At 40.1% G+C, this 21,581-nt stretch overlaps 6 protein-coding genes and 1 non-coding gene across 9 annotated transcripts; 2 read left to right on the top strand and 5 right to left on the bottom strand.

The window, feature by feature from the left end:
* Window positions 1–238: 238 nt before the first annotated feature.
* On the top strand, window positions 239–1,302 carry LOC103870471 (U11/U12 small nuclear ribonucleoprotein 31 kDa protein). The gene has a single exon (XM_009148596.3). The coding sequence runs from the start codon at window positions 311–313 to the stop codon at window positions 1,112–1,114; it is 804 nt and encodes a 267-aa protein (XP_009146844.1). The 5' UTR covers window positions 239–310; the 3' UTR covers window positions 1,115–1,302.
* A 266-nt stretch (window positions 1,303–1,568) lies between these two features.
* On the bottom strand, window positions 1,569–4,546 carry LOC103870470 (serine carboxypeptidase-like 49). The gene is made up of 9 exons (XM_033291955.1): window positions 4,122–4,546; window positions 3,783–3,951; window positions 3,311–3,430; window positions 3,090–3,233; window positions 2,852–3,002; window positions 2,663–2,751; window positions 2,206–2,464; window positions 1,985–2,118; window positions 1,569–1,900 (listed from the first exon to the last, which is right to left on the bottom strand). Exons 1-9 carry the CDS (start codon window positions 4,463–4,465, stop codon window positions 1,754–1,756), a joined length of 1,557 nt encoding a protein of 518 aa, XP_033147846.1. The 5' UTR covers window positions 4,466–4,546; the 3' UTR covers window positions 1,569–1,753.
* Window positions 4,547–4,743: 197 nt separating this feature from the next.
* Window positions 4,744–4,833, bottom strand: TRNAY-GUA. Its single transcript is given in 2 exon segments — window positions 4,744–4,779; window positions 4,797–4,833. It is a non-coding gene; the product is annotated as a tRNA-Tyr (tRNA).
* A 514-nt stretch (window positions 4,834–5,347) lies between these two features.
* Window positions 5,348–8,766, top strand: LOC103870466 (uncharacterized protein ycf45). Its single transcript, XM_009148592.3, has 9 exons — window positions 5,348–6,081; window positions 6,249–6,463; window positions 6,663–6,813; window positions 6,896–7,087; window positions 7,172–7,334; window positions 7,406–7,650; window positions 7,725–7,901; window positions 8,004–8,171; window positions 8,305–8,766. Exons 1-9 carry the CDS (start codon window positions 5,605–5,607, stop codon window positions 8,563–8,565), a joined length of 2,049 nt encoding a protein of 682 aa, XP_009146840.2. The 5' UTR covers window positions 5,348–5,604; the 3' UTR covers window positions 8,566–8,766.
* A 2,300-nt stretch (window positions 8,767–11,066) lies between these two features.
* Window positions 11,067–12,048, bottom strand: LOC117134142 (putative FBD-associated F-box protein At1g05080). The gene has a single exon (XM_033291992.1). The coding sequence runs from the start codon at window positions 11,992–11,994 to the stop codon at window positions 11,113–11,115; it is 882 nt and encodes a 293-aa protein (XP_033147883.1). The 5' UTR covers window positions 11,995–12,048; the 3' UTR covers window positions 11,067–11,112.
* Window positions 12,049–12,678: 630 nt separating this feature from the next.
* Window positions 12,679–13,848, bottom strand: LOC103870757 (F-box protein At3g08750-like). Its single transcript, XM_009148923.1, has one exon. It carries the CDS (start codon window positions 13,846–13,848, stop codon window positions 12,679–12,681), a length of 1,170 nt encoding a protein of 389 aa, XP_009147171.1.
* A 1,095-nt stretch (window positions 13,849–14,943) lies between these two features.
* On the bottom strand, window positions 14,944–21,056 carry LOC103870468 (putative FBD-associated F-box protein At1g05080). 3 transcript variants are annotated; one of them, XM_033291974.1, is made up of 6 exons: window positions 20,817–21,056; window positions 20,494–20,565; window positions 20,292–20,396; window positions 20,181–20,214; window positions 15,487–20,046; window positions 14,944–15,394 (listed from the first exon to the last, which is right to left on the bottom strand). In XM_033291974.1, exons 5-6 carry the CDS (start codon window positions 16,432–16,434, stop codon window positions 15,182–15,184), a joined length of 1,161 nt encoding a protein of 386 aa, XP_033147865.1. In that variant the 5' UTR covers window positions 16,435–20,046; window positions 20,181–20,214; window positions 20,292–20,396; window positions 20,494–20,565; window positions 20,817–21,056; the 3' UTR covers window positions 14,944–15,181. The 3 variants fall into 3 exon arrangements, with proteins under 3 accessions (XP_033147865.1, XP_033147863.1, XP_033147864.1); XM_033291972.1 differs by having other exon boundaries at window positions 20,494–20,661; window positions 20,817–21,031; XM_033291973.1 differs by having other exon boundaries at window positions 20,494–20,561; window positions 20,817–21,011.
* Window positions 21,057–21,581: the final 525 nt, after the last annotated feature.

Genomic DNA, 21,581 nt, shown 5'->3' with positions numbered 1-21,581 from the left:
ATTCGTTTGGAGTGTATGAAACTATGCCAACTGAGCAAAACCGCTCAGCCATGTAATCATTCATCTGAACAGATCCGTGACAAAGTTATCAGATGTGAATAAATGATACACATGAAAACAAAAAGACCGCTCCGATATATGTTCACGATGGCTGCAACGAGATTTGTATTGGGCTGAATGGGCTTTATAGAAGAACCTGGGCCTGCCTCTGGCATCTATCATTGGGCTTTGCCTTTACTAAAACAGTCGTTTTTGTTCCTCCTCCGTAAACAGAAGTACAATAATCAGTTGTGTAAGAAAGTGGAAGACAATGGTTCAGACGAAAAAGAAGAAGAAGATTCACCACAGCGACGATGAAGAAGAAGACGACACTTTCTACTACCGCTACTCCTCCGTCGCAGCACCTCCTTCTCACCCCACAAAACCTTCTTCCTCCTCCTCCTCCTCGAAATCACCAGCTCCTCCCACCGGATCAGGCGGCTTAGCCCCTTCCAAATCAACACTCTACGTCTCGAACCTCGACTTCTCCCTCACCAACTCCGACATCCACACGCTCTTCTCCACCTTCGGAAAAGTCGCGCGGGTCACCGTCCTCAAGGATCGCCAGACCCGCCGATCCCGCGGCGTGGCCTTCGTGCTCTACGTGTCGCGCGACGACGCGGGTAAAGCTGCGAAATCCATGGAAGGGAAGATCCTCAACGGGCGGAAGCTGACGGTTTCGATCGCCGCGGATAACGGGAGGGCGTCGGAGTTTATAAAGAAGAGGGTGTACAAGGATAAGTCGAGGTGTTACGAGTGTGGAGACGAAGGGCATCTTTCGTACGAGTGTCCGAGGAATCAGTTGGGGGCTAGGGAGAGACCGCCTCCGCCGAAGAAGAGGGGACGGCGGAGGGAGGAGGAAGGGGAGGGTGAGGAGTCGAGGGGTTGGTCGGGGCAGGATGTGACGGAGGAGGGGGTTGGTGAGGATAATTGGGCTTCTGTGGTGGATAATGAAGCTGGGGAGAGGCTGAGAATGAGGGAAGCGGAGGAAGAGGAAGAGAGGAGGAGGAAGAGGAAGGAAGCTGCTGGGAAGAAAGTTAGTTACTTTAGTGATGAGAGTGATGATGAAGATTGATGAAAAGTCAGTAACAAGGTCAATCCATGTTTGATTAGTTTGTATCTCTCTTTTTAGTTGATTAATGCATAGCAGCTATTGGTTTTAATCCATTGTATGATGCCATATCAGCTATTTGGTGACGCTAGATGTTTTATCCAAGTGACTAGATTTCAGTTCTTGATCCTAACTTTACATTCTTCTGCAAACGATACATTCTTGTGTATTGCCAACTAATATACGAAACTTCAGGAACTCCAAAGCTGTCCTGTTGTCAATATTGATGAAACTAGTGACTGGTGTGACATTTTTTTTGCTTTTGCTTGAGCTTTGTACGGTGACGTGTGTTGTTTGACCCTAACAAAGAAGACAGTGAGCCCAAAGAAGTCAGAGTGTTCTATTGTCCTCGGTTTAACAGCATCGAACAAGGTTCTAGTTGAGTTCTGTTTGATTTGATTGGAATCAAATTATGTAGTAAGTGTAGTAATGGTTAATCTTTTTTTTTTCTTTTTAGAATATGTTTTCTTGGTTCACAAGGGTTTTGAGCTTAACACTGTACAACCCCTACATATATAGTTTTCTTTTAGAGATCAAATTACAGAAGGAAACGTCAAGCGCTTACACAACACACAGTCCACACTGTTTCTTTGTTTGCTGTTATTACATCTGAGAAACCATATCATCTTCTTCTGTAGTTGTAGTAGACACAGCAGCTCCTCCACCAAGCGACTTCTTCATCCATCCCTCCAACATTTTCAACGCAGATTTTGGCTGGTCCATTGGAACCATATGTCCCGCATCATGCACCTGTATGTTTTTTTTTCGTTTAAATCATCATAAGACAATCACCAGAACTACGAAAATACTGAGTTAATGTAAGAAAAGCCTGACCTTGAGGAAACTGAGTTGTTCATAACTCTTAACCTTGCCTGCTTCTTTACCATCAACCACAAAGGGAACTTCCTTAGCCGCCTTAAAGTTCTCTTTCCCTGACCACTCCATTGCATGCACCCACCTCGAGTTACCTGCTCCAGTTCAAAATATCATGTCCAATAGTAATGGAGATCATATTTAGCTTATGGATTTGATTATGGAATGTTTCTGGAACTCACCGAGCCAATTGCAGATGAGATCATATTCTCCGGCATACACAAGAAGGTTGATTCCATCTTCCAAGAGCTCGGGAATTCCAACCTCGAGATTCCTCATCAAGTCTTGTAGCATTGCCTGATAGACACTAGTACTACAGGACACAAACTCTATCTCCCCAACACCAAGCGACTTTCTCACCGAGTTCAGATTCAAAAATTTCTCCATGTCTGAGAAGTCGTAGCACAAACTTCCCTCGCACTTCTTCCTGACGTCGTAATACTACACAAGAATTGCGTCAAGTTATCACTACTCTAAATGCAGAAAAAATTAAAACAGAATTGCCGTTATACAACTGATGGCTTCTCTGGTGGATAGAAATGGTTTCTTCAAGGTTTCATTTATTCACATGAAGTTGTCCGAAGCAATATTATATGCAAATCAAATAATGAAAATCAAACAGTTATGTAGGGGGCTTACGTTAACTCCATGAGCATGATTTATTACACCGCTGAACAAGGTGTTGCAAACAAGATATGACGCCAAACAGGAAGTTGTTCCATCAGTTCCTGAAAACCCACAAACAAAAAAAAAAATGGATTCAGGATCCAACAAAACACATGGAGAAACTAAAACACATAACTTGATAATGAAGACCAGAGGAAGTACCACAAATCTTAATTGATAGTTCACACAATGGGACAATCTTAGTTAAACGATCATGCTCTGCTTGAGTAATTAAACCCATTTCAAACGCATAGTCAGGATATGCTGGGTATTGGTACGCAGGATCTGTAAGCCCATTTCCAATAGCGAATCCCTGCAAGATTATACTTGTGAGTACCAACCTTCCATCAACACCTTAAAAGTGAGAGAGGGATAAGAAAAGAAAGAAACAGTCACATGCCTTAAGGTTCACATGGATTCCCTCATTAGCCTTGTTTCCTCTATGGACCCGGGAGGCAAAAGCCGGAATGTAATGCCCAGCATATGACTCTCCAGTTATGTAAAAGTCCTTATTTGCCAGCTTAGGGTGCTCCGCAAAGAAAGCCTGAGGAAACACAATCACTATTTAAACCAGAACAATCAAAAAGAGGTTTTATCCAATTCAAAGCTTGGATGTAAGACCTGCAGAAAGTCATAGAGATCATCGCTAACTCCGGTTTGGTCATGACGGATATCAGTTTTGTCAGAGGTGTAGCTGAAACCAGTTCCAACAGGCTGGTCAACATACAGGAGATTGGAAGCCTGCAAGATAAACTCTCATGAGAAAATTTTAGGACCAGTAATATGATAGTTTACAAGGATCAGGGCTGTCTAATAGCACGTTTAATTGGACCGATCGAACATGGTCCAAATCAAAAAACAAAAAATAATTAAGAATTTTTAAAAAATATTATATAAATTACGGTCTAAAACTTTTAAAAATATATATAAATCTAAATTTAGAACATATAATGTTTTAAAAAAACAGTAAATATACATATATATATATATAAAACTATTTCATTACATTATTAATTATACAGCTAATATTTTTGAACAGGGTCCAAAAATGAATTGAGACGGCCTGACATGGATCATAGATATGAGGTAATACCTGGTCCCAACCATACTCATTCCAAGCAAGAGACATGTTCTTGTCGAGCTTGAAAGGACCGTTCTCATAGAACATAGCTAATTCACTGCTGCATCCAGGCCCTCCCGTCAACCAAATCACAAGAGGAGCATCTTTCTTGCTACGCGACTCGAAGAAGAAGTAAAACATCCTAAACACCACCAAATCATATAGGTGAATAAACATTAAGTTGAGATATTATTAATGAAGCATAACAAATCAGATACTAATGCACAGATCGTACTACACGAGCCGGTGCGAGTAAGCTTCAATTAAAGATACACATGAACAACAAGTAACTTAGGATTTAGATATATAAACCTTGCGCCTTGAGATTTGGGGAGCTTGTAGTAACCAGCATGATGACCTAGATCCTCGAGGGAAGGGGGGCCGCCATCGGGAAGGATGTTCGGGAATATGAATCTCCGTTCGACAATCGAAGGTAACTCCTCGTCGGAAGTGAGAGTCGAATCACCGACGTCGATCACGTTTACTTCCAGATTCGGGAAGAGGTTCAGCTCACGGATCAGCTTCTCGGCGCGCGATGAAGGCAAGTTCGGTATCTCGAAGCTACGATCGTTCAATAGGATTGAAGATGACTGAGATGTGCTAGCGATGAAGACGGCGAAGTGCAAGAGAAGCGAGAGGAAAGTCAGTTTCTCCATTTTCGTTTTTTTTTTGGTTCTTTCGACTGTGCTTTCTCGTGTTTTTGAGATTCTCTATATGAGTGAGGAGAAAGGTGTGAAGAAAGTATTGAAAATTGAAACGTGCCCGGGAAAGTTGGGGTTAATTTGGGAATTTCGAGAAAAATAGTTAGTGATCTGTTACGCGAAGATAGATAACGTCTGGGTTAATCAACGGTTTAGGCACGCGAATTGAATGAGAAGCAACAGGTGGATGTGGGTCCCACGGATACAAAAAGAGGAGAAAGAAAAAAAAAGAATCCGACCTGCCGGAATCGAACCAGCGACCTAAAGATTTCTTTGGGATAACCCACTACAGTCTTCCGCTCTACCAACTGAGCTAAGGTCGGTTGTTAATTTTGTCAACTATCATGTTTTATATATAATAAAGTATTTAAGTGGGCTAAATCTCACTAATGGGCTAACTCTGATCTTAAGTTTGTACGATTTATAATAAATAAAACATTCTTAACCAAGTGGACACAACCAGAAGACCACTAGAAGCAACATAAGCCCATTGGGTTAACATGCAGAAATTATAAAACGAGGTTAGAAGGACACTAATGGAGTTCAGCTTATGTTTGTCTTAATTTAGGCTTCAAAGTTGGGTCAAATCTTAATATGCAGAACCAAAAAAGTAGACGAGTTTTTCATCTACCGTGCGAAACACCAAGTCCAGCCACTTTGGTTTGGTTTTACATCCGTCAAAGAGTCCCCAAAGATTAGCAATCAAACGGCAGCTCCACTACCAGACACGTGTCAACAAGATTGTCTAACTCTCCACGTGGCATCACCTAAACCACTTGACTAAACGGCAATGTTATCTTTCCCTCCACGATGGACCCCCTGCCTTGTCTTGCTCAATAACAAATGCATCTTCCATGAAGAGATGCTTTGATCCTTTGGAATCTTCCTCTATTCTCAGTCTTCACGCATCGTATTATTTGAAAAATCAAGAAGAGAAAACTAAACAGTTAACCGCAAACGTCGTCGTTCTCGTTTAGCTTTTTTCTTTTTAGTAAGCTCCGCTCCTGCTTTCAGAAACACAACACCAGTCGGATCTTCCATTTCTTAATTTTCATTATTTTAATTAAATTAAAAAAATTTAAAAAAAAATCGTGATGAGGGCGTTGAATTCACGGCTAGTTCTGATCGACATCAACACCTCATGGCAAGCATCGCGACGGTTGATCTCCGCCACCGCAACCGCCTTCTCATCCGACTCCTCCTCCTCATTCCGTCGAACACGTGGCGCTCGTCAGAGGATCGCATCGTCTAAATCTCCTGCTTCACCGTCTCCACTACGGAAACCGTCTGATGGATTCACCTTCGACGTTCAGCTACCTTCCGCCGATTCAGAAAGCTCCTCATCTCGGAAGACGCCGCCGTCGCCTCCAACGGTGGTGGAGCTCGACGCTTTCCTCGAGATCCTCCCTCCGGCGACTCGGAAGGAGCTCGTTAAGCACGAGGCGATCGGGGAATTGATCGAAGTAGTGATGGATTTAGGGAGAAAGCCACTCGCTCGATTCCCTTCCGGCGATTGGGTGATCTCAGAGATGCCTGTCACACAGCAAGATCTGAAGCTTGCCGTATCAAAGGTGTGTGCGTCTTTGATCTCTTATCACACGCAAACTCACTTATCAAATATTTTAGCTTTTTAACTACTTTTGCTTATGATATTACAGTTACAGCTCATACTGCTTGAAACGTTTTTTCTTTGTAATAAAATTTGAGCTGATGAGAAGATAAATGTTTTGAATTTTAGGTTGGTGATTTCTCGGATGATAACCGGTCGGGGATTAACAGATCGTTGCATCGTATAAGCGCTATACGTAACCGGAAACTGCAAATAATTGGTCTAACATGTAGAGTTGGTAGAGCTGTGTCTGGAAGTGCAGAGATCATAAGAGACTTGATAGAGGGAGGAGGATCAATCTTGGTCATTGGTTCTCCTGGTGTTGGCAAAACAACTTTAATCAGGTATGTTTGGGTCGGGTCGGGTCCAAGACCCGCGGGTCCTCTGCAACAAGACCCGATAGGGTAATTTGATCGGGTCGGTTCCTACCCGAACCGGGTTTTTTCGGGTCGGTTTCGGGTCGGGTCTTCGGGTCCGGGTAAAATGCCCAGGCCTATTTAGTGTAATGAATGATGTTCACCTAATGCGATTGTGATGTTACAGAGAAATCGCTCGTATGTTAGCTGATGAGCACAGGAAACGTGTGGTGATTGTCGACACGTCAAATGAGATTGGTGGTGATGGTGATGTTCCTCACTCTGGAATCGGCCGTGCTAGGCGGATGCAAGTTCCAAATGTGAATTTGCAGCACGATGTACGTTCTATTAACTCTTGACCTTTGTGATAAAAGTATATGTTGCGAGATGGAATGAAAAGAATCTTAATCTCTCACACAGGTTATGATTGAGGCGGTTGAGAATCACATGCCTGAGACTATAATTATAGATGAGATAGGAACAGAGCTTGAGGCATTAGCTGCTAGCACTATTGCTCAGAGAGGAGTCCAGCTTGTTGCAACTGCTCATGGGATGACTATTGACAACATCATCAAGAATCCATCATTGCAGATCCTTATTGGTGGTATTGAGGTTGTGACCTTAGACTTCAACCTTCTTCTTCTTTTGCTCTTTTATTGTAAGAGTGGACATTAAATTGAATTTTTTTTTAAACAGAGTGTGACTCTTGGTGATGAAGAAGCAAGGAAACGAAAAGTGCAGAAGACAATTCTCGAAAGAAAAGGACCACCAACGTTTACTTGTGCTGTAGAGATGATTTCGAGAACGGAGTGCCGTGTTCATCAACGGCTAGATGTCACTGTTGATGCTATACTTGCTGGTAAGTTAACTTTAAAACAGTTTCCCCCTTCATAGTGAATCCAAACTGAACAACTTTTTTTGTTATTATAGGGAAGTCCGCTCCATGTGAGATCCGTCAGATTCGTGGCGAAGACGATGTTCCTCATAAGCTAGTGACTCCCATTCCTCTGGAGAGCCTTGAAGTGGAGCCTGCACCACTGCTCAACATAGATTTTGCAAGTGAAGTGCTCTCTGACGACGAAGATGAAGACTTCCTTCCCTCTCGGTATAAGAAGGCTAGCAGAAACATATCCGTGAGCCAAAGAAGTTCACCTGTTCATGTTTATACTTACAATGTAAGGAACCCCTCACTGGAAAGTAATCTTGATCTTAAAGAGCGAAAGATACTAACTATATTACTGTGATTTAGGTCGCCGAAGCTGATCTCCTTCAAGTAGCCGAAGTGATGGGACTGGAAGACGACATAGAAGTGACAGATGACGTTGGAGAAGCAGATGTCATTCTAGCCTCAAGTTCTGAACTGAAACAGAATCCCTCGATCCGCCGTGTTGCCAAATTACACAAGCTGCCAATATTTGTCATCAAGGTATCCTTCTTCTTGTATGATGACTGATGATAATGATGATTTAGAGTATTCCTATGTTTCACTAGTTAGATCCATTTCCTTCTTCATGTTTTTACCTTGCAGTCAACTACAATGGCTCAGATGGTCAAGGCAGTTCGAATGATCCTTGGGAGAGAATCGTTTGGCTCAGCCCCTATAACCATAGAGAAGAAGTCTTCTGTTGATGATATTGAGATCAACGATGATGCTCCAGAGAGCAAACCCAGTTTAGAAGAACTTGATGCCCTCGAGGTAAAACTAATATCTCTTAGTTCACTGAATTTAAACAGTCTCATGTACAAAAGGCTCAATATGGTTTACACTGAATATAGTTTAGGCACTTGCCAGTGTAGTAACTGATCTAGTCCATGTTTCTGTAATGCAGGAGGTACGTCTAGCAATCGAATACATAGTCATCCCAGGAGGTGAACCGGTGGAGCTTCTTCCAAGACGGTCAGACATAATAGTCCGGCAGCTAGAGCTGGTAGAGAGTTATCAACTCGCGGTGGAGAATCTCGGCACTCACCTTAACCCTCGTCTTCAGATACTTCCTCGAAGATCCACCAAAAAAATGCTGTCTCCAAAGAAAGCAGGAGATGATAGCATGGGAAATACAGTGACTCGTCTTCCTTTCCTCAAGGATTGACATCTCTGACTCAGTACATGGATCATATATACATTGGAGACATGCTTGAACATTGTACATTCACTGTAAAAGTCTTCGTAAATAATATGTTAACATTGTTGGTCATTGCTACTCATTTGCAATGTATGTTTTTACTCTTGTATTTATAAACCGAATTGATTCATGAATTACTACAGAATAGCTTTTTGTTTGTTTTCAAAATCAAGCATAATATTCTTTTCATTAGTTTGAAGATTAGAACAATAATTCAAATATATAATAACGGAAACTTATTTTCAATTTAAAAACGGCAATTCATATTATTACTACATTAGTTCTTCAATAAATATATATACTATTAACTATTAAGAGAATTTGCAGCCTACACACAAGACTTATGCTGTAATTAGGCTTATACACTATTTACATCTCCGAGACATCTAGAACGTGTGAGGTTTTACCCTTTTAACCTTGATCACTTACAATGGAGAGCAACCGACTATCTGTTATATGTGTAATATATTGATATCGCAAAACAACACGTAATATAGTGTGTCAGACAAGTTGGCTTTGATCAGTTATCGAAACTTCTCTATTTGCTCGTTATTATCGAACAACACAATCCCCCAAGATCATCCTTATTATAATAATTGCTCTCAATCCATTTATGTACTTCAATTCAACCATTCTAAATAGATCCCGATCTCCTTTCTGGCTGCGATAACTTTTCCGATGGATCAAACCGAAGAACCCCCCCCCCCTCCCTTCCGCTTCAACCATTCTAAATAGATCCCGTTCTTTTTTTTAACGGTTTTAAAAAAGTCTAACCTCTGTTTGGATCAGGGATCACGGGGGAGTTCTCGTCCGCCACCATGTTAGTCGGCATGCTGACCTGATGACGTCCACAGACCAAGCTTACATCTGTCGACCCCGCCGATGATCCTCCTCCATCTTCAAACCCAACATCTTGCGTAGCAAAGTTAATCACAGTGTTGTTTGCGACATTGCTATCCATGTCCCCATTCTCCCCAACCACATTCTGATTATGTGTTGGCAGGCTAACATTTGGCTCGCATTCAACAGCCAACTGCTCATTAGCAAGTCCATCAGACAGCATCACCTGATTGTCAGCTCTTTCTTCAGGCGGCAATGGGGAAGTCCCTTGAGTTGTGTAATCCCCCACGTTGATCCCGGCGTCCCAAAAAATAGGAGGCGCCTCCTCTTGCGCAATTTGTCCACTCGGAGCAGTAGGAGCCGACGCTACAGCTGCAGAGAAAAAGTTGTAGCCGATTAATAGTAAATAATAATTTGCTTGAGTTATTCTTAGCAGGCTAACATAACTCCCTAAGATGTACGGTTTCTATTTTTTTTATTCTAATCGTTTGGTAACCCATTGTCACCGGTTACGTCCTCGCTTTCTTTCTTACCGGCTGAGGACACTTTTGTCATTTGACTCACCTTACTCACTTTCCGAAGGCCTACAATTTCTATGCCTTAGGCATTCTCCTAATTTGTTAATTTTTAAGGGATTTTGGCCCAATTCATAGTTGTCGATTTTTTAAAAAAAAATAAAAAAAAGTAAGGCAGAATCTTATTACGGATAATAGTATAAATATATTCTTTCGAGTTATGGCGTCTGTTAGAGAAGCCTCATATTTTATTCTCTCGAGCTAGGAGATGATAGAGTTGAAGAAAGAGCTCATTTCAGAACCAAAGATTAATCTCCCTACACAACAAAATCAAGGATCATGTATTCACGTGTAAGGTAAAGAAGCAAACAAGTCATTTCTTCTTAATATCAAACAATATTTGCTCGCTAATAGTCATATATAAAATGAAAGTATGGAAAAAGACCATGACCAAAAATATGAAGCTAGTATTTTGGCATGTCAGAGAATTAAAGTTATTCACATCAGCAAAGTGTGTTCATACCAAAAGGTCCAGAAAAGAATATTATTTTTTAATTTGTTACCCTTCCAGGATTGTAGAATCCGAATGGGTTATCAGCTGAGATGATGCTGAAACCCTATACATAGATTTTATGTCCTCCACTATCTCCTCGAGACGGTAGGAACATCTTGGAAGGACTGTCGCCGTCTTTAAACACTTTGAGTTTGCAAAGATGTACGCCACACATTCTCTCTCTTGTCTTCTTATTCCCCCAAACTTATCCCACACAAAGATTTCGAGATGGGCCAACAAGCATCCCGGTACAGAACTTTGTTGGTTCCACGAAAGTGGGAGGTCCTCGAAGTCAGGACCCACATCCTGAAAATCAACAAGGAAGAACAATAAACTAATTTTACTATAAACTAATTGCTTGATGGACAGGGAGGACCTACTTACGTAGCTGATCGTAAGAACTTTTAGTATAGGTGAGTTATGTAGGAAAAACATAAGTGGTTCCAGTGAACAGTACTCTGAGTAACCTGGCACAAACTCTGCAGTACTTGGTTTAAGAAGATGCAGCTTAAACTTCATGAGCCGAGGGAAATTAATGGCGCTAAAACATGCAACCTGCAGTTGAATTACATTGAACAACATAAGTATAACACATCAAATAGAGCATCACATAACAAGAAGGATACTCAAAATAGTTACGTCCATCAATCTCAAATAGAGACTCCCGACAGAGGAAAAAGATCTTAGAAACTTCTCATTTGGCTGACGAACCAAGTGTCCAACATAAGCCGTCTCAAGGTGAGGCATGTTCTGGATCGAGCCAAGGTCTCCATAATCAAATATAATAAGGTGTCGTAATCCAGTGGAGTCTAAAACCAAGGACCTAGAAGCTCTTCTGTCATTTTGCGTGTATGTAAAACTCTTTAAAGAAGGAACTTTCACAATGAAAGTTTTCACATTGTCACCAAAGTATCGGTTCACACGCAAATAACTGAGCGCAGGGCAATTCGCTAGAAGCCTAACATGAGAGCTTTCATCTTTAAACACAACCTTGAGAAGGGCCAGTGTCTGAAGCAAAGGAAAGCAAGCTAGGGAAGGAACATCAACTACGAGAGCACTAAATGATAGAGTCAGATTCACTAGTGTTTTGGAGGTGTAAAAGTTCGATGGTAGCAGCAGGATCTTTGGTTGAGTTGGTAAAATAAGGGATGTTATAATAAGAACTAGCTCTCGAACGTTGTGGTCAACAGCGTATGAGACGCACTTTCGAACATCTGCATCGTCCGTAAACTGGCGTTCAGCTTGGATACGCAAGCTTTCTAGTACAGGTGCTTTGTGGAGTTGCAAAAACTTGTCAACTAAGCGCCAAAGGCTCTTTCTCCCTTCTTTGCTTGTATCGTCGTATTCAAGTTTAGGCACCATCGTCCAGACCAAACACCATCTTTTGGACAAAACCATGGTGGTCACTGCATCTTTTGTTGGGACTTGAGACAATATATTCAACAGCAAATCGTCATGCAACGCACTGATCCTGTCTATGCGAGGCATTTTTTTTTGTTTTTGAGAAAAAATTAAAGGGGATGAACTGCACGAAGAAGAAAACCCTAGTGTTGATAAAAGTGGAAGTTTATAATATCTCTATTCATATGCTTTTTTTTAACGTTTTGTTTACTTGCATAAACTCATCATTATCTAAACTACAAATACATCTTTATCTTCCCGCCCGCCTACAAATACATGGTGCGATATTATTCTTTAATATAAACGAAAAAAACAGGTGAATCAGTTTAAGATTTAACCGAACCAAAAAGAAATCCATTTATCTATTTGATTGGCTTAAGCAATCGAACCGGTTTAGGGTCAACCATTCCAAAATAGTGAGATTCTTTAAACCACGTGTAAGTACGAGACGATACTTCAAACCGGTTTAATGTCTTTCTTTGGTCTCACTCATACTAATACAGTGCTTCATTTTGGTTGTTTGCTATTTTCTGTCTTTGTATTTGTTAAGCAGCGAGAAGCCTGAAAACCTCATATAAAATTACATGCTAAAGAACATCTAGCAGCGGAAATGCAAATCTTTATCGATAACGAAACGTTAAGAGACTATGCAAAGGTAATGCATGCACTAATGTGTATGAAAACATTTGTTTATAAACACAAAACTATTTATGAAATTACTACGTAACAGCTTCTTTTTTTTCCAAAATCAGAGACTCTGCAACTTCTTTTTCATGGAAGAGGGACAAAACTTGGAACATACACATGGCCACAAAAGATGGGGTACCTGAGACGCCCATAGATTCGTTCTGTCTCAGTCTCAGTTTGGTTTCTTAGCCCACCCTCATCAATTTCACAAATAATGCCGTAAGTAGTAAACGTAACACCATCTCCTTCATCTCCCTCATACAAGGCGAACATACTTCTAGGCTTGACAAAGCAGTAGACCGGATGATGTATAGATTCATAGAGCTTTAACGCAGGAAGACCCGGTTTGTCAACACTTAAATATCTAGTAAAGGAGACACTCTCATCAGCTAAGTTGTTTGAAAGCCACACCTGAATCTTCTTTGATTCTTCCGCTTGCTGTAGCAAAGACAGTCTATCATCTTCACGGAAACAGCTTAAGTAACGACGATGACCAAAAAAGAGAGGAGGACATGAGCATACGTCCTTGAATGTTTCCGCTGTGAAATCAAAACCTAGAATGCCATTCTTCTCAGTAAGCCAGTACATGTTGCCCATCACAGCCACACCTTGGCTATCTACTACTGGCACATCAACCTTGACATGATCAAGAGTCCTCCATGAACTATTCTTGAACTCGTAAACCTCAACCTGTGTATCACCTTCACCAACCTTGAACCAGCTGTTAGAAAACCGTACGATCTTGTAACCGTCCTCCTCTCGAGTCTTGTATCCCATTCCATACACACTGTTAGGCAACAAACCTCCTGAGGGAGCAATCCATTTGGCTCTCCTCAAAAGAGGATTCCAAATCGCGATGTGGGGGCGTCTTGGTTGGCTGATTAGCGAATAATAACGACGTATACACAAGACGAGTCCGTCGCATTGAAGTATCGTATGGACTTTATTTGATTCTTGAAACTCCGCTGGCATTGGTGATGTTGAACGTTCTTTGGTCACCGGATCAATGATGCGTACGGAGGAATCACTGGTTCTTATGAATCTTTTCGAGGAGGAGTCGGAGGAGGAGCGATCCAAATGTTTATAGATGAACGTCTTGTTGGTGGGGAGAGCCTTGATGAGATCGTTCCATTGCTTGCACGTCGGTTTTGATCGCATGATAGCTTCTGCGGGAACCCTGCATAATATTTCTTCTAGTAGCTCGGAGTGCAGTGATGACAACGATGATGACGACGTACGCTTTGAGGAATCCATGGGCGCTCTGAATCTTTTTCTTTTTTTTTTTGAAAAAGGGATTTACTTAAATTTATATGGCCATGAAGACAGTTACTTTGGGTTGAGCCCATTACATCAAACTTTCCAAAAGATTATAAAGTTGGGCCTAGCCCTTAGGCCATGTACATCAGTGAACCCAATGGGAGGGGTTCACAAAGCATTTTTTTATTATTTTTTTTCTGTTTGAATTTTGTTTTTAAAAAAAAAAAAAAAAAATTAATCGGACCAATCGCGGGTCGCCACGCGCCGTGGGACCCGCGCTACAGTGTTGACCCGGGTTCAGTGCAGTGAACTTGCAAGAGACAGGTTCACCTCTTTTACTTATTTTAATATTTTTTTTTTTCGAAAACCGTGTGAACTCCCCCATTGAACTCTCAATGGGGATGCCCTTAAGGAAATACAATTGAACCCATAGTGAAAGATGTGAAGAGACGGACGAGAGAAGTCGATGCCTTCAGTTTTGAAACCACCGCTGGAGCATTTTTGAGGAGAGAGATGGGTTTCCTTCTCTCTGTTCCTGATGAGAAGATCTGCTTGCTTTGCCAAGGAGGAGATTGATCTATGTTGTTGTCGATGGATCCTGCTATTCCTCTCAGTCCAGATGAGATAGATTGTAGCTTGCCATGCCAAAAGAACCAGAAGACGATCATGCTTTGGAAGAGTCATCGCTTGCATGAGACCCAATTCCGAGAAGGTCGCCAGTTTGCTTTCCGAGATAGTTCCACAACAAAATCAAGGATCATGTATTCATGTGTAAGGTAAAGAAGCAAACAAGTCATTTCTTCTTAATATCAAACAATATTTGCTCGCTAATAGTCATATATAAAATGAAAGTATGGAAAAAGACCATGAACAAAAATATGAAGCTAGTATTTTTGCATGTCAGAGAATTAAAGTTATTCACATCAGCAAAGTGTTCCATAGCACAGAAGGTCCAGATAAAAAGAATATTATTTTTTAATTTGTTGCCCTTCAAGGATTTGTAGAATCCGAATGGGTTATCAGCTGAGATGATGCTGAAACCCTATACATAGATTTTATGTCCCCCACCATCTTCTCTTTCTCCTCGAGACTGTAGTAACATCCTGGAAGGACTGTGGCCGTCTTTAAACACTTTGAGTTTGCAAGGATGTATTCCACACATTCTCTCTCTTGTCTTCTTCTTCCCCCAAACTTATCCCACACAAAGATTTCGAGATGGGCCAACAAGCATCCCGGTACAGAACTTTGTTGGTTCCACGAAAGTGGGAGGTCCTCGTAGTAAAGACCCACACCCTGAAAATCAACAAGGAAGAATAATAAACTAATTTTATTATAAAGTAAGTGTTTCATGGATAGGGAGGAAGTTACTTACGTAGCTGATCGTAAGAACTTTTAGTATAGGGGAGTTATGTAGGAAAAGCATAAGTGGTTCTAATGAACAGTACTCTGAGTAACCTGGCCTTAACTCTGAGAAACTTGGTTTAAAAAGATGCAGCTTAAACTTCATGAGCCGAGGGAAATTAATGGTGCTAAAACATTCAACCTGCAGTTGAATTACATTGAACAACATAAGGATAACAACACATCAAAGAGAGCATCACATATAGGAACAAGAAGGATACTCAAAATAGTTACCTCCATCAATCTCAAATGGAGACTCCCGACAGAAGAAAAAGATCTCAGAAACTTGTCATTTGGCTGAAGAACCAAGTGACCAACATAAGCCGTTTCAAGGTGAGGCATGTTCTGGATCGAGCCAAGGTCTCCATAATCAAATATACTAAGGTGTTGTAATCTAGGGGAGTCTAAAACCAAGGGCGTAGCAGAATATCTTTCGTGATTGTCCGTGTATGTAAAACTCTTTAAAGAAGGAACTTCCACAATGAACCTTGTCACATTGTCACTATAGTATCGGTTCACATGCAAATAACTGAGCGCAGGGCAATTCGCTAGAAGCCTAGCATGAGAGCTTTCATCATTAAACACAACATCGAGAAGGGCCAGCGTCTGAAGCAAAGGAAAGCAAGCTAGGGAAGGAACATCAACGACGAGAGCACTACATGATAGAGTCAGATTCACTAGCGTTTTGGAGGTGTAAAAGTTCGATGGTAGCAGCAGGATCTTTGGTTGAGATGGTAAAATAAGGGATGGTATAATAAGAGATATCTCTCGAACGTTGTGGTCAACAGCGTATGAGACGCACTTTCCAACATCTGCATCGTCCGTAAACTGGCGTTCAGCTTGAATATGCATGCTTTCTAGTACAGGTGCTTTGTGGAGTTGCAAAGACTTGTCAACTAAGCGCCAAAGGTTCTTTCCCCCTTCTTTGCTTGTATCCTCGTATTCAAGTTTAGGCACCATCGTCCAGACCAAAGCCCATCTTTTGGACAAAACCATGGTTGTCACAGCATCTTTTGTCGGGACTTGAGACAATATATTCACCAGCAAATCGTCATGCAACGCACTGATCCTGTCTATGCGAGGCATTTTTTTAAGTTTTCTGAGAACAAAGGGGATGATATTTGCACCAAAAAAAACAAAGGGGATGATGAACTGCACGAAGAAGAAAACCCTAATCTTCATAAAAGTATAAGTTTATAAAATCTCATTCACATAATATTTCTTAAATTTCCTTTTTAACTTTTTGCTTATTTGTATAAACTTATCATTATCTAAATTAGAAATATATCTTTATCCTCTCCCCCCCCCCCCCCCCCCCCTAAAAAAAAAAGAAAATTATTGGGGTTTGTTCAAAAGAAAAATATAATAATTGAGGTTATATACAGTTTTCTCTATTGATATATTTTTTATTGATCCACGAGAAAATCCACACAAATGTAAATGTAATGCAATTAGTGTGTATGAAAATATTTTTTGACAAAACATCAGTTTATTTTATTGTTTGAGGAATCTCGTCAGTTTATAAAATCTCATTCATATAATATTTCTTAAATTTCCTTTTTTAACTTTTTGCTTACTTGTATAAAACTCAACATTATCTAAATTGGATACATCTTTGTCCCAAAAAAACAGAGAAAAATAAAATAATTGGGGTTATACATTCTCTATTGATATGATTTTTTTATTGATCCACGAGAAAATCCACACAAATATGTAAAGGTAATGCAATGTATGAAAATATTTGTTTGTCAAAACATCAGTTTATTGTTTGAGAGATCTCGTCAGAGGTATCATCTTTAATATGAAGCTTAAATGAGAATCAACGAACAAACCAAGAGGTGATGAAAAACAAAAACAAAAACAAAAACAAAAACAAAAACAAAAAGACACATGTGCTGGAAGACCCATTAAGACAAGCTACATGAAAGAATCAAATCATACAAGGAACTAAGGAAGTCTCACTAAAAGAGAAATGTCGAGAAATAAATGAATATCCAACCTAGGGCTGGGCAAAAAACCCGACGAAGAATCGAATCGAACCGAAATATTTATTTGGGCCGAATCTATTATATAATAGGAGAGTTTCTCTCCTCCTGATGCGACACATCATCGGTCTGTGGATCCCACTTTTTAAAAATGTAAAAAAATGTCAAATATGTGACTTGAACCCGGGTTATTGAGATATAAGCACCCACAACTATACCATTGCACTAAAGGATACTTTGTACATTGATGGTCAAAACTAATATATATTATAAAGGTCGAAAACTAATATAACATTGTGGACTCCACCTCTTTTTTTTTTAATTGATGGGTAACGAATGGACATCGACAAAAAGTGGACTTTGGGCTTATTGATTTTCTGTTTATTAAGCTTTGTATCTGTCCAAAGTGGTGATACGGACAAAGCTAAGAAGATTAGGGAAGCCGCCATCTTCACCATCTCCTTCGTCGCTTGTGATTCTCCTTCCGGCAATCAGCTATTATGGTCGATCTTTAAAGCTCTACGCACGTTTTGCGCCTACCAAACGTTTAGTTTCTCCTCTAACGCCTTCAGAGCTCTCATATATATAGAATCCCTCGAGGTAAAAGCTCCATCTTGTCTCAAACTTTTTTTTTCTCAGTTTTCCGATAGCTTTACTTTCTCATATGTGTCACGAAAATGATTTATCCAGCTGCTCCAGCCGCTTCAGCCGCTTCAGCCGCCGTTCCCTACTCCACCTTCAACTCTCTCCGCCTTGGAAGGTCCACTAAGTCCATTGTTGGTCGGCTCATCCGATTCTAGGATTTCAGGAACATTAACAAGAATGGAGAGTTTATGGGCATCACCATTCTCCTCCTTGATGAACTGGTGATGATTGTTTCTAACTTATTTTTTATCACTTTAACTCTGCTTTGCTTATTCTTTGTTCATATATGAAACGTGTCTTCATCTTTTTGTTTTGGTTTTGTCTATAGGTTTTTTTATGAACAACTAATGATTTTTCTCTGTTTTTCTTACAAGATTCTGTGATCTACAGTTTCATCCCTGCAATCTCCAAACAAAACAGGAAAACTGAATGAATTATGTTTTTAGCAACCGAATCTAAAAGAAATAAAAGACACCTTACTTAACAAATTAAAACCTTTTCTTTTGCAGATTCCGACGACGACGAAGCACCCGAGGACCAACGACAATGGAACGATGCGGACGAAGCCTAACTGATTGAAGTAAAATCCTCTTCAATAATGCATCACACTATTATCGCTCCCCAATCTCACAAACTTAAGCTCTAATCATGCCAGGGATCCCACAAGTGATGCTGTCCCGACGACGGAGAAAAAGAAAGAAAGATAACCTAACGTTTTTTTTATTTTCAGTTTTTAAGTTCAAATCATGTTTTAGACATAGAGCCCAACATAATTTGAACCCAAACATTTTAAACCCACAATTACTTTTTCATAATGTAAAAACGTCAACTTTCGTTTATGTTTTGTTAAACTATTTTAATCTTTATGTTTTGTTAAACTATTTCATACAGGGGGCAGATCTCCTTAGAAGGAGAGCCACTCGCCACGATGCTTCCACTTTCACCATTCTTGAAACTCTTATGAACCACAAAGCCAATATAAGAGCTCTGTTTCAATCCAACGGCTGGATTTTGTCACATACCACCGCTAAGCCTGAAGAGGGAAGAGAAGTGGAGTGCTGCGTTTTGGAAGATGGTTACTTGGAGTTTACAAGATGAAGATGGAACCCGTGACGAGGAAGACGAGGAGAAGTGTTACTTGGAATATCCTAACGTTGAGGATGTAGACAATGTGTGATCATAGCGATGAAGATTAGTGTAGCTTTAATATATGCTACTACGGTCCTTGAGCTCCCTACCAAGTACTAGCAAACAATGTATTTTGAAAAAATAAAATATTTTGTAATGCAAGTAGTTTGATATTTCGAGTATTTATTCAAACAACGGATATATACAGAGTTGATAACTTGATATGGACCCCCAAATAAGTTGGTGTTACGCTGTCACAATATCTGTCTTTTTAATTTCATATACCTGACGTAAGCTTCTTCATCTTCTTCTCTTTCCATTTTCGTTGTTCCGCTGTTTCATGTTTAGGCCTTTTTTACATTCTCTATATTTTACCTTAATTATACTTTTTGAATTTTCCTTCCGTTTTTGGAGATGTCTCTAACTTAAGTTAATCGTCAAAAGCTAGGATCAATTTTGTTGTCTTACTTCCGATAAATTTTATTCTTTAATTTGCATAAATCTTAAACAACACCAACATCCCGTAAATCATACCACCCCACCGATATTCAAAGTAAGCAGCTCCGCGCTTGCGCGGGGTCTCAGCACCTAGTCTTCTTAATGGGCTAACTCTGATCTTAAATTTGTACGATTTATACTTTGAATGAAACATTCTTTACCAAATGGACATAACCAGAGGACCTTCAAGCTCCGAAATAAAGTTTGTACGATTTGTACTTTGAATGAAACATTCTTTACCAAATAGACATAACCAGCTACGACCTTAGAACAAACTCTAGTCTCTGTACTCAGCTTATTCAACTTTTGACCTCTCAAGCCATTTCAAAAAGCAGTCCGGGCGGATGTAAGATTTTTTTAATAGGGGTACAAATCATATATAAAGGCTAAAACATGAAGTTTAATAAGGGAAAATAGCTAAATTTTGGGTTAAATTATAAAGAATTTGGAAATTTTGTGGGTGCAATTGCCACCTTCTTGAGTCGAGTAGATCCGCCGCATCGATCGCTTTCTTACCAGAAAGTTGAAGTTCAAGTAACTGAGTAAACAAAACACCAAATGCTAAGCAATGTCAGGATTTGCTGTCGCATAGACAAGGCTAAGAAATTCCTAAATCCCTAATCATACAAACTGTTCAAATGAAATGTATGAGCATAAGAGCTAATAGATTACTTTCAGAAAATAATAACGAGAGTAGTTCAGGCGCCTGCAAATGATTCAAAAGTCATTAAGAGCCATAGAAAATGTTAAGATAATCAGCTACTTTGAAAGAGAAAGTAACACCTTTATTTGATCATCAACTTGGAAACCCTTAGGCAAAATCACTGCCCCCTGCATCTAGCTTCGCACCGTAAATGCTACTGTCACCACTGTTTCTTGAACACAATCCTATAACAGCCACCCAAGTCTTATTGTGAAATCTTGAGTTAAGCAATAACAGGAAGAGTTGGAAACAAGTCAATATTAAAAGAAAAAAAAATTGCACCTGTAATGCTCGTTAAGCTGTTGTACCACAAAGCTCAGGTTGAAAATCTCTTAAACTGGATAAGAACGCTTCCTCCATGCAAGGAAAGGAAACACAAGAAATATCACATCTTTCTCCTCGTGCATCATCTGTTAATCAGACACGAGAACAATAGGCTGTTCCACTTTTCTGTTTTTTTTTTTGTTTTCAAAAGAAAACCATCAGGGGACAGACAGTAGGTTATTAACATTGAGTTAAATTCTTGTTTGCTAATACATGTTTAGCAAACACAAAATCTAGAAAACAGCAAAGATTAATAGTGCAGAGAAAGAGACGATTACTACCTCAACTTGAGATGACATCACTAGAGGTTTAGCTTCAGGAATATGTTGGAGTGACTCTGTGCTTGATTCTTGGTCAACAGCCATACCACTAAAAAAATTTCTGTTCATAAAAAAAAACACAACAAAACACTCGGAAGACAAAAAGCAAGCACAATAGTAAACTGCAAACGTCGTCGTTCTCTCGTTTAGTAAGCTCCGTTCCTGCTTTCAGAAACACATACCACCAACACCAGTCGCGAATCTTTTATTTTTTAATATCTTAATTAAAAGTTAAAAAAAAATCAATTTTATTTTTGAATTCGCGGCTAGTTCTGATCGACATCAACCGCTCATTGCAAGCATCGCGACGTTTGGTCTCCGCCACCGCAACCGCTTTCTCATTCGACTCCTCCTCCTCATTCCGTCGAACACGTGGTGCGCGTCAGAGAATCGCTTCATCCAAGTCTCCGGCGTCTCCATCTCCACTGCGGAATCCGTCTGATGGATTCAATTTCGACGTTCAGCTGACTGAGAAAGCTCGGGAGACGCCGCCGTCGCCTCCAACGGTGGTGGAGCTCGACGCTTTCCTCATATGTTGTATTTTTTTTGTTTCTCTCTTGTCTTGCAGGTTGTGAAGATTCATAATAGAGAACACAGTGGAGGAAAAGATTCTGAAGCTTCAAAAGAAGAAGGAACTTGTGTTTGAAGGGCAAGTAAAAGATTCTCTACTTTTGTTGGTTTTGATTTCTGAACATAAACTATTATTAGTAAGAAGTTATCATGAAC

Source organism: Brassica rapa, chromosome A05 (genome assembly GCF_000309985.2).
Source record: "Brassica rapa cultivar Chiifu-401-42 chromosome A05, CAAS_Brap_v3.01, whole genome shotgun sequence".
Lineage (NCBI taxonomy): Eukaryota > Viridiplantae > Streptophyta > Magnoliopsida > Brassicales > Brassicaceae > Brassica > Brassica rapa.
This window is presented reverse-complemented; position numbering and strand designations above follow the sequence as displayed.

Coding starts and splice junctions, on each gene's coding strand:
- LOC103870471 (XM_009148596.3), top strand. CDS start 311: ATGGTTCAGACGAAAAAGAAGAAGAAGATTCACCACAGCGACGATGAA.
- LOC103870470 (XM_033291955.1), bottom strand. CDS start 4,465: ATGGAGAAACTGACTTTCCTCTCGCTTCTCTTGCACTTCGCCGTCTTC. Junction 3,952..4,121: donor CCCAAATCTCAAGGCGCAAG/GTTTATATATCT, acceptor GGTGGTGTTTAG/GATGTTTTACTTCTTCTTCG. Junction 3,003..3,089: donor GAATCCATGTGAACCTTAAG/GCATGTGACTGT, acceptor ATAATCTTGCAG/GGATTCGCTATTGGAAATGG.
- LOC103870466 (XM_009148592.3), top strand. CDS start 5,605: ATGAGGGCGTTGAATTCACGGCTAGTTCTGATCGACATCAACACCTCA. Junction 6,464..6,662: donor GGCAAAACAACTTTAATCAG/GTATGTTTGGGT, acceptor GTGATGTTACAG/AGAAATCGCTCGTATGTTAG. Junction 7,651..7,724: donor TTCATGTTTATACTTACAAT/GTAAGGAACCCC, acceptor ACTGTGATTTAG/GTCGCCGAAGCTGATCTCCT.
- LOC117134142 (XM_033291992.1), bottom strand. CDS start 11,994: ATGCCTCGCATAGACAGGATCAGTGCGTTGCATGACGATTTGCTGTTG.
- LOC103870757 (XM_009148923.1), bottom strand. CDS start 13,848: ATGGATTCCTCAAAGCGTACGTCGTCATCATCGTTGTCATCACTGCAC.
- LOC103870468 (XM_033291974.1), bottom strand. CDS start 16,434: ATGAAGATTAGGGTTTTCTTCTTCGTGCAGTTCATCATCCCCTTTGTT. Junction 15,395..15,486: donor TCCATTTGAGATTGATGGAG/GTAACTATTTTG, acceptor ATTCAACTGCAG/GTTGAATGTTTTAGCACCAT.